The sequence below is a fragment of the Dysidea avara genome, chromosome 12, assembly GCF_963678975.1.
Source record: "Dysidea avara chromosome 12, odDysAvar1.4, whole genome shotgun sequence".
Classification (NCBI taxonomy): domain Eukaryota; kingdom Metazoa; phylum Porifera; class Demospongiae; order Dictyoceratida; family Dysideidae; genus Dysidea; species Dysidea avara.
Window position 1 is genome coordinate 17,072,017 of NC_089283.1, and position 13,253 is coordinate 17,085,269.

At 40.5% G+C, this 13,253-nt stretch overlaps 1 protein-coding gene across 1 annotated transcript; it reads left to right on the forward strand.

Annotated features, from left to right (window-relative positions):
* The first annotated feature begins 728 nt into the window (after nucleotides 1-728).
* LOC136241743 (intermembrane lipid transfer protein VPS13B-like) lies at nucleotides 729-13,005 on the forward strand. Its single transcript, XM_066033038.1, has 15 exons — nucleotides 729-1,090; nucleotides 2,096-2,517; nucleotides 2,703-3,042; nucleotides 3,351-3,728; nucleotides 3,941-4,343; nucleotides 5,308-5,454; nucleotides 5,658-6,565; nucleotides 6,763-7,623; nucleotides 7,677-8,237; nucleotides 8,301-8,686; nucleotides 8,850-9,087; nucleotides 9,138-9,293; nucleotides 10,069-10,203; nucleotides 10,256-12,321; nucleotides 12,380-13,005. The coding sequence occupies exons 1-15, from the start codon at nucleotides 809-811 to the stop codon at nucleotides 12,930-12,932; spliced, it is 7,836 nt and encodes a 2,611-aa protein (XP_065889110.1). The 5' UTR covers nucleotides 729-808; the 3' UTR covers nucleotides 12,933-13,005.
* The last annotated feature ends 248 nt before the right edge of the window (nucleotides 13,006-13,253 follow it).

Sequence of the window (13,253 nt, forward strand, 5' to 3'; positions counted from 1 at the left end):
CTCATTAATCTTCAGCAATGAAATCTGAGGGGAGAACAGGAGGGTCAATCACAAACATTCTGCTAGCTAGCTCTCTAATTAAACAGTCACTAAGTTGCAATGGGTCAAGCAGTAGATAACATGATTGACTCTTGTGTGTGTTAATCTGTGTTCGTATGTACATACGTAAATACATAGGTAATTTGGTGTGATGGTGGTCAGTAGAGATGAATGTTCATACATTTGTGCATAATGTACTGTGTAGATACTGAACTGAATGAAGCTACTGACCGTGGAGAAAGGATAATATCGTTGCTGCGATCATTTGTGGTTGAGGGTAAACAACAAATATGTGTACATCCAATTCATCATCCCCCCCCCCCCCCCCCCCCCCCTGAACTCTGCCCCAACCAGCCCAATGATGAAACAATGAATAAATTGATTTGAAATCATAAAATTTAGTCGATGGCTAGCTAGCTACAATAAAACAAATTTAGCCTAATTTAAGTTCTGCCCCCCCTCAATTTCTGAAAAACTCGGATTGCCCCCCCTGAATTTATTTTCTAGAAAAATCCCTGATCATGTTATCACAGTTTACTATATGTATATGTATGAACTGTAACCATATAAGCTGTCTTACGGCAAGCGTTCTAGTTTCACAGTATAATTGTACTTGATAAATAGTTAGTGTACAACAGTGTTACTTAGTGTGTTGTGTCCACAGATCAACCTGGAACCAGTCATGCTAGTATTCCCCATCAATACTAATACTAATATTGACTCGATACCTTACGACTACTGGCAGCTACATGGAGTACCAACCATCCCAATGGTGGTTACCATGTTGCCTTCAGTTCTTGTCACATCATCTGGGGGACTTCCGCTTGATGAACCATCATCAAAAGGATCCCTTGAGGACACGTTTCCATGGAGGGCGTGTGTTGAGGGACTTTCCTTGTTCACTGTTGGCACTTCTTGTAGACGTTATGTTATTAACCCTGTTGCCATGGATATGGATATAGCAACAGTACGTTCCACCACATCAACAGAAGTTGGAATTGGTGTACATTCTGATGTGCAACCAATAGTAGTCTCTGTGTCTCCAGAACAAGTGAGGATTACATTATACATATAACATGCATTCTTTGTTTTTAAATAAAATGTTAAAGTTTGACTCAATGGATCTGGTGCAGGTAGTCATGTACCTAAATTATTTATAAAAGCACGGTTATCCTTATAAGTATCTGAATAGGTTTGCTTTGTGAAAATTTGCTATTGTGGAGCCTCAGAAATTTATTTACTTGAGTGCTTAAAATGATTTTTTGCTGTTAGAAGTACATATCTTAGGATTGTATTTTTTTTCCTGTGTCAAGTCAATACGGAATTTCATATATACTGTACATAGTGCTTCAAACTACTGTACAACTAAGAAGTTTGATGAAAGAAAAAGTTAACGTTCACTTCATCAGTTTTAATGAATCAAGTGTTGACTAGAGAAATTATTTATCTAAACACCCACATTTAAAACCGACTTACAGAGTTACGAGTTTATCAACTTTTTTCAATCAAGTTTTCTGTTGTGCAGTAGAAGCTGCTACCTGTTGATATTGATGGCCTATGTCAGTTGTCACAAGCCTATAGAAGCAACTAACTAATTAGCTACTTACCATAGTGAAAAAATTTATATAGTACTGGAAAATATCGAGATACTCTAATAGAACAGTCATCTATAATAAAGCAGTCAGCTGTGCCAAAATTTTCTGCAAAGCTCTGACTAACTTGTAGAGATGCTTTTTTAGCTAACATTATTTTGTTTATTTCTTTACCCTTTCAACTAACTAGTCCATATGGAACTAGAGGTCATGATTTGAAGTTATTTAAATTACAGTCAATATCAGATATCATTTTGTAGAAGTGTGTTTAATTCATGGAACAACTTACCAGGGGAGAGGATGATCACTGCACCAACAGCAAAGAATTCATATTATGTATTGTATTTAGTATTTGTAAGATAAAGGTTAACAGGCTATTAGCCTTAATACTTATACATACATTCAGTATAAGGCCTAGTATCTAAAAGTTTTCTAGTCTCAATTTTTTAATGATTATCTTATAGGCCAAGTTGCTCTCAGCTGTGATAAGGATCATGTCAGATTTGGCATCATCACTGCTCAACACTAACAACTCTCAGGAATGGGACGAGTCAGGATTTGTATCCCAGTCACAACCTACTGCCAGTTTGTCACCTTCCCCAGCTCATTCAGTCATTACAGTCTCTACCATGCCCGGCCTGAGTATTGCCTCTTCACAGCTACCCACCAGGGTCCCCTCCCTCTGGTTACAACTGACTCTTTCTAAACTGACCCTCTGTGTGTTCTCAGCCGATGATGGTGAAGAGGTAGAGTTGAAATCAATGGTGGATAATCTGATGGGAGTTAGCAGTGTAGAGTGCACTCTTTGTGATGTGTCATGTTCTCTTGATATTCAAGAGCAACAGTTTGAGGCCATCGTGAAGGTTGTATCAGCTGATGCACAATTGTGAGTATACAGAAAAGGTTTTTGTATGTACTGTACATTAACATGTACACATGCACGCATACACTTGCACATGTGCTGTTCATTATGCTGTATATCAACAAGTAAATGAAAATTATAGTTATCTAGCTGGCTACTCGATTGCCAGTAATAACAATGCTTTCCTAACTATTTCATCTCCACTGTAGGAATCATGAAGCACCCACCATCTCCTCAAGTCAAGAGAGAAGTTGTCACAAGCTATTTTCCTCTCACACGTCCATTTTGGACCCATCAATTTCCAGTGCACTATCCAATCTGATGACAGAGCTGAATGAGCCAGAACCACAGTCCACGCAACATTCAAGTTCTCGATCGTTCCTCGGTATCAGTTTTCTCTCATATTCTAATGGTTCCACGCACTGCAAGGCACCCAAACTGACAGTGGAGATGAAGCCATTTGAGTTGCTAGTGTGGCTACCCATTGTACGCTACCTTGATGGAATAACCAGACCATTCACTGATTTGATTGGACAGAACAAAGATGAGGTAATTTCTATAGTATGTAGAGTGAAACTTGTTAATTTGGACACTTAACAAGAGCACCTGTGTTAGGCACTAACCTGTGTTAGGCACTAACCTGTGTTAGGCACTAACCTGGAAAAAAGGACAGTCAGATTACTTTCCATTGATTCCAAGTTTACACAAATTCTACAATTTGTGGGTGCTGTATGATCTATTTATTGCTATTAAAATCCTATGCCTTTTCATATGTAGTTGTTATACACAGTCACAGTGTATGTTTTGATTAAACTTTAATGATATAGATGATTGTATTGTATTTTCTTTTTGAACAGATACCTCCAGATGATGGAGAGTTTATGTGGCCAGTGCTAGACATTAAGATGGACTGTTTCAGGGTCACTGTACCAGACTCCAATTTCACATCAGCACTTGTTCTTAGCGTAGACAGTGCTTGTCTCACTTCTAACCTAGACTATCCCATCACACGAATGATAGTCAATTCTAGCGTGTACAAGAAGGCTAATGTGGCAGTACACGACAGAAGGAGACCACATCTGCCAGCATATCAGTTGGATATGTGTTCGGTAGCATTCTGGGCCTATCAAGTGGATAATCATAAACAAGTCACAGTGTTACCTGTTGTACTGAGCTGTGAACTGCGAGTGCTGTTTAGTCCAGCTATATTACAACCAAGCCAAGCCCCTGGGAAGGTACTTTGCATGTACATACGTATCATTATTTTCTTGTAATGTTATGTACTTATTTATGTATGTATGTATGTATGTACCCTATACTGTTTATGGCCAACTGCAATTGTTATTAGGGCTGAAATTTAGCATTCAAATACACTGCACTTTCATTTTGTTGCACTAAGCTTTTGTGTACTGTGTACGTCTATTTGTTACCTGTTCTTTTTGTGAAGGTTTTGATGGTTGCATGTGGTAATTCACTGGAGGTGAATATATCCAGTAACGTGACAATATTTGCTGGACAAGATCAAATTAATCTGGTGTCTTCTATCATCAAATCTACAATGGTACCTACTCCTAGTAGTGATTCACTAACAGATATGGCAACTGTACTACCAGCAGCACCCTCCATACCTTATCAAGCTGTACTGAGTGGTAACAAAATCACTGTCTGTCTTTTCCAGTCTCCTTCACCAACTGAACAGTCACATTCATCTTTCAAGATGCAGCCACTAATTCAGATAGCCATTGATCATCCGCTCTGTACAGTGACCAGTACTGGCAACTCTGTCCAGTATAGTATCTCTTGTTATGATGCTCATATCAATATGGCTGGTAGTGGAAAGGAATTGTCTAGTAAGTGTGTTGTGTTTGTGTGTGCGTGTGCGTGTGTGTGTGTGTGTGTGTGTGTGTGTGTGTGTGTGTGTGTGTGTGTGTGTGTGTGTGTTAGTGCTACTGCAATTCTGTGTGTGTGAAAGAGCATGTGTAGGGGCCATGTACGATCTTGGGTGTGGTCTACAACAAGATTACAGGTGTATGTGTGCAGTTAAATATACATGGTAGTTGAGGTAAAGAAGTTGTACATGGAAATTTGATAAAATATTAGCGTGATGAATTTTAGAATGTAAACACCTCTATTATCTGAATGCCAAAAGTTCAATTGGGGTAAAGTGTTTCGTCACTATAATGTGCATTCTATTAAAGTAAATGTATGTTCTTTTTTAGCAGTGAACCTCAGTCAATAACTAAGTACCACATAAAAAGTCTTTGTACATCTTTAAGTATGTATAGTACTCCATGATCCTGTCCCACTCTCCACTTATCAGTAAATCTGCAGGAAGTTGATTTCAGTGACAGCTGTGAGATAAGTAATGATCAATAGCTGGGAGTAAGTCTACTGACAACAAGTTGGTGTGACTCCATTTGCAAAATCCAGATGAGTGGGTGTGGCTCCATATGCCTAAACATGTGACCTGCCAACTACATAAGAAGATCTGAAATCTTCTCTTAGAGTAATTGAATGGAGCTCTGTATTACATAAATTAATAGGCTTCACTTATGTGAATAAAAACTTGCTGAACACTTTGTCTAACTCAAGGAACAAAGATCCACTGTGTTGTGTTGCTTGCTGTTCATCTACAATACACTGATCAATGTTTTTCCCAAAGTAACTTTCCTGTAAACTTGCAAAGTCTGATTTTTGTATGAGACCACATACATTCTAGGTGCACATGTCTGTAATACATTTATGCATGCTATTCTTAAATGGTGTGTGTGTGCATTGTATATTCATTTTTATCCTGCGCATTCTCTGTTACAGCTTATGCTGAACTACGATCAGAAGAGTTGTACTGCTTTGCAGTAATGGACACCCGTAAAGGGCAGCCACAAGTGAAAACCGGGGTCATGCCTTCTCTGTTGGTGCTGAACTACTCTGTAAATACCAGTCAAGCTGAGAATAATACATGTATGTACAGTACCTGTTACCTGTAATGTACAGCAATCAGTTTTGTTTGCCTCACATGTGTACTGTACGCCACTACACACACACACACACACACACACACACACACACACACACACACACACACACACACACACACACACATACACATACACACACACACACAGCGAGTCATGTTTAGTGGTACATATTTGTTCATCTTTCAGTGACAATATCAGCTGAAATTGGCAAGCCATTACACATCACACTGACACCAGATTTGGTCAGTGTGTTTAACACAGTCAAGTCATACACTACCATCATCACTGACTCCACCCACACACACGCTCCAATATCTGCCAATACAGAAACATCAGTCAAGCTCCCATCCTACACTGAAACTCCTATAAACCTAAAGCTGTCCACCAGCCAGTGTCTTATTGAAATTGGTATTTCTAAGTTTCAACATCCAAAAAGAAGAAAATCAGTGAGTGACTCTTATCCATATCTTGTTGAGAAAGGTGTGGTTTTATCTTGGAGTGGCCTTAATGGCAGGTTTCCTGAGACTGGTGATAGTTCAAGGTTTGCTCTCACCAATAAAGGAGTATTATCAGCCAGTGGAGTACAGCTACATTTAGTTGTGGAGCAGTCTGAGTTACCCTGCCTCTGTAACAGCCATCTTGATGTGAAACTCTATCATCATGCACCACTTTCAGATTTAGACCACTCAGAGTTTTTCATAACGTTATCTTCGTCATCCTTGCACTTGCTTGTCAGCAATGACCACATTGTGGCTGCAAATGAACTGCACACAACGTTAACTGAAGTACTAGAATCACTACACATAGACAATACTGCTGCCATTGATTATGATGCTATCAACAAGGAGTCCAAAGGTAACACTATTTATGAAGATGATCTTAGAAGTGGCGAGTTTGTTTATGTGTTTAATGCTGGAGAGGGCAGTTATCAGGAGCCTCTACCTGGTCAGATTGTGTTTAATGAGGGCAAAGATGCCGTTGTGGCTTCTTCTATGGAATGGTGTTATCATGAGCCACGAGTTATCACCAGTCTTCAAGTGGCTCCTGTTCCATTCAATGTTTCTAGTAACCAGGCTGCTGCTATGGAAATACAAGTGAGTGTGTCATACGTACATGCACACACACACACACACGCACGCACGCACGCACACACACACAGAGGAACACACTACATACAGACAGCAGACATACACTGGTACACCTATGCAGTCACACTGTACACATGTGTGCATGTATACATGCATACATGCTTGCACAAGCTAGCATTGGTTACTGTAACATGTTTTTACAGATCGGCTGCTTGTTACAATACTGGGACATTGAAGAACAAGAGTATGTCACGCTGAAAAGTTTCACTCTCATTGAGTGCACCAGTTGCTCACTGGTGTTGGACAATGGCAGTAATGTTTTACCCAGCTCTAGGCAATGGAGGGTAGTGATTGATGAAGTTATGTGGACTGGTGAGAGTGAGGAAGACTGGAGTCAACTTGCAGAGCATGCTGGATTCCCTGCTCCACTATCTACCATTTTATCTCCTGTTGTCCTTGCTGCCAGCACTAGAATAGACTCATTGCATAACAGATATCTTTCACCATCATTAATACTGCATTCAGAACTAGAGAAACTTTCTGTCAAGTTCATTTTCTTTAATCGACACAGAGAAAGGAGTTTTGAGGGTTACGATGTTGTGTTGCCTTCTCCAATTGAGCAGGAACTTTTTGAATTGTGTGCAACAAACTTCAGTCTGCGTTCAAGAAGATGGTCAGATGGAACAATATCAGGAACAATCAGGAGTTCGTTTGGTGTACAGTTTGTAGACTTCAGAGATCTTACATGGCGCAGTGCTGTTGAATGCATGCAAGTCAGCATCGGTGTATTCCAGCAGTGTGATCCTACCAAGCTTAAACTGGAAGCAGCCATCAAAGCAGACCTCCTGTCATTACATGTTAGTCAAGGTCTTTCCCATACTCTACTACTAGCACACCACATGTGGTCTACCAGTCAGCCAGTGACACTACTAACACACTACATCATTTGTAATGACACAGTGGAAGATTTACATTTCGGCCAGTCAGGCACTGAAGAGGACATCTTCCTCCCCAGCCACAGCTGTCATGGGTACTGCTGGAGAACAAGCCAAGCAATCAGTCAGGTATGGCACTGGCTTTGTATTGTATTGCTGTAATGTGTGTGGTGTTTTCTTAGGAGCTACATATTTGTTTGGTGCATGAAGGGATGTGGCATTGGACTAAACCTTTTGGTATTGACGGTGAGTGTGTGCTGGCAGTTCCTCTACAGGTTGGATCTCAGTGGACTACTCTGTTTGTGGAAGTCCATCTGCTAGGAGGACTACAGCGTGTTATCACTTTTAGAGGAAGTTGGATGATCACTTCGTATCTACCGTTCCCAGTGGAAGTGGGATTAGTTAACAGTATGCAGCTTACTCAGGAGCAAGAAGAAGCAGAAGAATTTAGTGGTTGGGGCTCAAGTTCTGCTGCAGCTGATGATGATGATCACTCAGCAATCATTCCAGCTTGTTCTAGTCTCCCTTCAATGTTGGCAGCTGAGGATAGATTTGCAGGCATAAAATTTTGTCTGCCAAATGTGAGAGAGTGGTCCAAATCATACCCACTTAGTTCTAGAACACAGAATTGGAAAAAGCCTCATTTGCTTGTGAATGTCCCATCAAAAAATGATGGCATAATGCAATGCTGGTTTAACCTGGTGCCATTCTATGGTAGTGGATCACAGCCATCTCCAACAAAGGTATACACATTTCTATGACATATGCACGTAACACATTTTACTTGCTATAAATTTTGTATACAGATAATACTATGGCCACTGTTTGGAGCTGTTAGTCACCTGCCATTTGATCTTACTCTCTGTTCAACAACATATGATCAAGTGCCACCGTCTCCATCAAAACCAGATCAAACCGATCATCTAGTAGTAGTCAAGGGTTCTGGTTCCAACAAACCCACAATTTTACCTGGTCAAGGTGCTTTCACTCAGCTGCCCAGCTTTCTTGCTGATGTTTGGCACCAGCTGCAGTTTGTTCACCAAAATGAGGAGAACGATATAATGCTTGAACCTATTGTGCCTGTATCCACTACGATGTTACATGAGCTGCCAGTTACTGACCTCACCTATGAGCAACTGGAGGGCTTTTCCCAGCAGTGGCCATATTGTGATCTTACCACAGCCCCCCAGGAGTTAGTACTGTACATGTAGCTGTAGTGTATTCATCGTAACTTTTGTATACTGCATCATAATGTGTATTGATGCACACATATGCACACTCACATGCACGTTTATGTAGTGGTACTTATTTCTTTAAAGTTTCAAACTGTATTTATTATCTTAATTCTTGTGTAGGTCTAAGGGGGCTAGTGCTCGTGTTTTGTTACTAAGGCTTCCTGTTAGTACGACTCAGCACTGCACCATTTTAGCCTCACTGTCAAGAACTCCCTCCAACACTATCTTACTGGAACTTCATCCTCAGTGTTTACTGGTCAATCGTACCTCTGTTGGAATCACAGTAAGAGAGAAGGGCACTAGTGGGAATGGGCAGTTACTGGATCACAATGATACTCTAATACCTTCATCTGATGAGGTGGAAACAAATTCATCCATAGATGTTTTATTTATTATCTGTATTTACAGTTAGCTTTCGGTATGAAGTGGCAGCATTATGAGCTGTGGTCCGGCACAGTTAACTTGTCCTCGTTGGCAATAATAAATGAAGACAAAGATGACGATGATGATGATCCCAACAAGCCATCACCATTTGTATTGGTCAAGTGTCATTCACCAGATATGGTAGGAACATTTATCAGCTACTTTTTTTACTTTTGCATTATTTATGGAAACCCCATTGTCATGCATGCTAACATTCTATCATCATTGTTAAGTAGACCAAATCACTTTGTATATGATAGAAGTATGGGCCAAAAAATAGTATGTCCTCAATAACAAGGTAACTTTGTCAATGAGGCCATAGGCGGAAGAAGGGGGGGGGGGGGGGGCTAAGGGGCTTAGGCCCCCTCAGATTGATATCATGCCAACATTATCCTTCTTGGAGTGGGGCTGAAAACCGTGATAAAGATCGAGATACTCTAATAGAGCAGTCACTCTAATAAAACCGTCACAGTATTAGAGCAGTGTGTAGCGAGCTATGTAATGATGTTTATGTAGTTTATCAGCTATGAATGCATAGCTGGTGAGGTGGGTAGCTACTGTCAGGTGGCTGTGACCTTTTTTTTTTCTTTTTTTTTTGGTCTCACCTTAACAAATCAGAGACAATGCAGTGCCTCAGTTCATTTTTACCCCCCTTTCTATAAGTCTGGATCCGCCCCTGGTCAGCCCCCCCTCATATCAACTACTTCCTCCGCCACTGAGTGAGGCCACTTAGGTTATACTTGACATGGCCACTGTTATGAGGTGATCTTAATGACCTCATGAAGTATACTATAGCAATTTTGGGGATGTACTTGATACAGCCACTATAATAAGGTGGTCTTATTAAAGAGGTAGCTATTAAATAGTGGCTTTACTGTAAGGTTTAATTGTAACTGTGGTCTTCTACTAATAACAGAAAGTGATAGCTGAATTTCAAGTGGTAGCAGCCAAACATAGAGGGATTACAGTGATCTGTCTAAGACCACAGTTTGTCTTGCTCAACCAAACTGATTGGAAATTGAAGGCTTGTCCTTTACAATTAGCACCTAAGGTAAGCATCTATGTAAATGGTGTTTAACAGTTATGATTGTTCAAATTTATAGCATGCTACTGACTATTCCTATGAAGACTTGTTTCCACTGTCGTCGGTTTCTGTTGGAGAAAGCTGGCCAATGCTGTTTTGGCACTGTGGACACACATCTGGAACCTGTACTAATACCATCTGCTTATCTGCTAACTGTCGCAACATCCAGTGGTCACTGCCTTTGTCACTAAAGTTTGTCCGTCATTCATTTGCTCTGCCACTTGGAGAAGATGACCCCACGTCAACTCCTGCCCTAATAACATCACACCTTGCTTTGGATGGTTGCAACTATCTAGTTGTTTCTCTGGACCCTTCCCCACGTTTGTTGATCCAAAATCTCACAAAATCTTCAATTGAAGTTACAGAGGCTGGCAGTAAGGGTGTTCATGCTGTTCCTTTGCTTATTGCGCCCGGCTGTGAATCAGCCTATGAGCCACCCACACTAGCTAAGACCTACCCTTTGGTGTTAGATGATGATAATGAAGCTGTTGCTGAACTCAAAATGTCTGTAAAAAGTCTCCAGTTGGTGTTCAAGTGTACTAAGGATCGAGCCTGGTCTAAACCAATTCATCCACTAGAGGAGAAAGATGTGTTATTAGAACTACCCAGTGGTTCTGAGATACACATCACAACTTTTAAGACACAGAATACGCATCATATTACTCTGCTGCCAACTGGAGGTGTGGCACCAGCCCTTCCCATTCCCACACCTGCACAAATCCAACCTGCAGTGAACAAAGCAGAATGTCTGTTAGAACTTGATGTATCACAGATAACTTTCAAAGTTGAAGATGACATGGGTGATTTCACCTGCATTGAAGAAGTGTTACGACTCACTTGCGATCAATTGTCTTTGTCTTACAACACTATTGGGTCATCAAGCAAAGGCAAGGTTAATGCTACATTAGGCACTCTACAAGTAGATAATATGGTGAACCAGTGTGAATGTGAGGTAGTGCTTATAACACGGTATCTGCACAACAGACGAACAAGTCTCTATGCTTCCAGTCCAGCCCCTGTCCTGCAGATCAGCTGTGACTTTAACTCCCATGACTTTAGTCATATTCACAACCTCTATGTGGCAATGGAACCGATTACAATTCAAATAGAAGATGAGCTTCTAAACCTTGTCAGATCTCTTGTACAGTCATTCACCATTCCTGGTGTGTTAGTTCACAATTCTGCACAACTTATTGTATCACGAAGTGCTATATCTCCTGCTGTATTAGCTGAAGCTAGCCGAGACACCAGGCCACTAGTTATATCACATTTAAAAATCAAACCAGTTATGTTGTATGTAAGTGCACGTGTATCAGTGAAGATTCTCCTGTCATGTGATGACTCACCACTAAGCTTTAACGAATATGCATTAAATGATATTTTCTCTAACTGGCCTGAAGTAGTGCGAGTACTAGCTGCCCACTATACAACTGCATTGATAATGCGTGCTGGTTGGGTTGTTGGATCTATTGAGCTAATAGGTAGCCCTAGTACTCTGATAAGAAGTGTTGGAACAGGATTATATGACTTAGTGACTCTGCCATATGAAGGGCTAACTAGGAGTCCAAGCCTGTTCATTTGGGGGATTAGCAAAGGAACTGTTGCTTTTGTTCGTCAAGTTTCATCTGGTGCATTGCGATCACTGACCAGTATAACTGGCAGCTTATCAAGAAATATGGAGCGGCTATCAATGGATGAGGAACACATAAAGAACCTTAACTACAACAGAAGAAATCGGCCAGCTACTCACATCACATCTGGCTTTACCAGTGGAGCATCCAGCCTTGGACTCAGTATTCTTGGAGCTATAGCTGGGATTATTGAACAGCCACTACAAAGCGTGCAACAATCTGAAGATAGTGGAGGTATTATTGCAGCCAGAGGACTTGTGGTGGGCCTTGGTAAGGGTCTATTAGGAGTAGTAACTAAACCAGTAGGTGGAGCAATGGAGTTTGTATCACAGACTGGCCACGGGATCATGCATGGAACTGGTCTAGCTACTATGTTGAAGAGAAGAGTGTCAGACTTACGTGAATGTAGAAAAGATCGCTCAACTAAAAACTCAACTACAACCAAATACATATGGTAAGAGCTACGTACACATACAAGATGTAGATGTATTATTACCATTGTTTCTTTGTAGGAAAGTGTTCTGCATGCCCCACAACAGTGTCATCATGTCAGTAGAAGCTCATTTCATCTCCAGCACTGGTAGACATTATCCTTGCCTACTACTACAGTCAGCAACTACTTTGTATGTCGTCAACACGTCAGCTGACACTGTAGAACAGTCATATCAATGTGTTCACTTTGAGTTGAGAACTAGTGAAGAGAAATGGGAATTGCCAAAAGATGTGATCAGTGATAAAGACATGATGTTACTTACACTTACATCAAGACAAAAGTCGCTATATTCAGATGTTAGTTCTGAAAGAGTTCAGACTTACTTACAAATGTCTGCTGAAACTGACCATGGTAAGAGAGGAATGGTGACTAAAATGGCTTTCCTGTGTGATATCAATCAAGCCAACAGACTTGTAGTGCAGTACCGTATGCTCCAAATGTACTTACTTCAACCAGATGCGATTTTCCAGTCACACAGCCTAGCCAGTGCTGAATGGGAGAAAATAATTCAACTGAGAAAATCTGGCAATGGTGACTTATCACTAAAAGCAAGCAGTCATTCTTCACTATAATATGTCTGTTAGAACCAAAATTTGAATACAATATAGGAGTGACTTAAATAATATTAAGTTATTTTGATTGCAATGTTTATTTAGGCAGCTATCAAAACACGTGGTAGTGTTTTGTGTGACCAAATCCAGGAAGCTGGTAGCTTGCTATGGATAAGTCGTATTACACTAAAACCAGAATGATGCAATTTTAATTCCAGTCTGTTTTTGTATTGGAAGTCTTCTCTGGTTGGGAAGTGTATCATTTTTTTTTACTTTGCAACATGTAGAAAATTGTCATAGGCTAATCCAAAAATAAATACTTGATCTATTACAAGAGTAGTC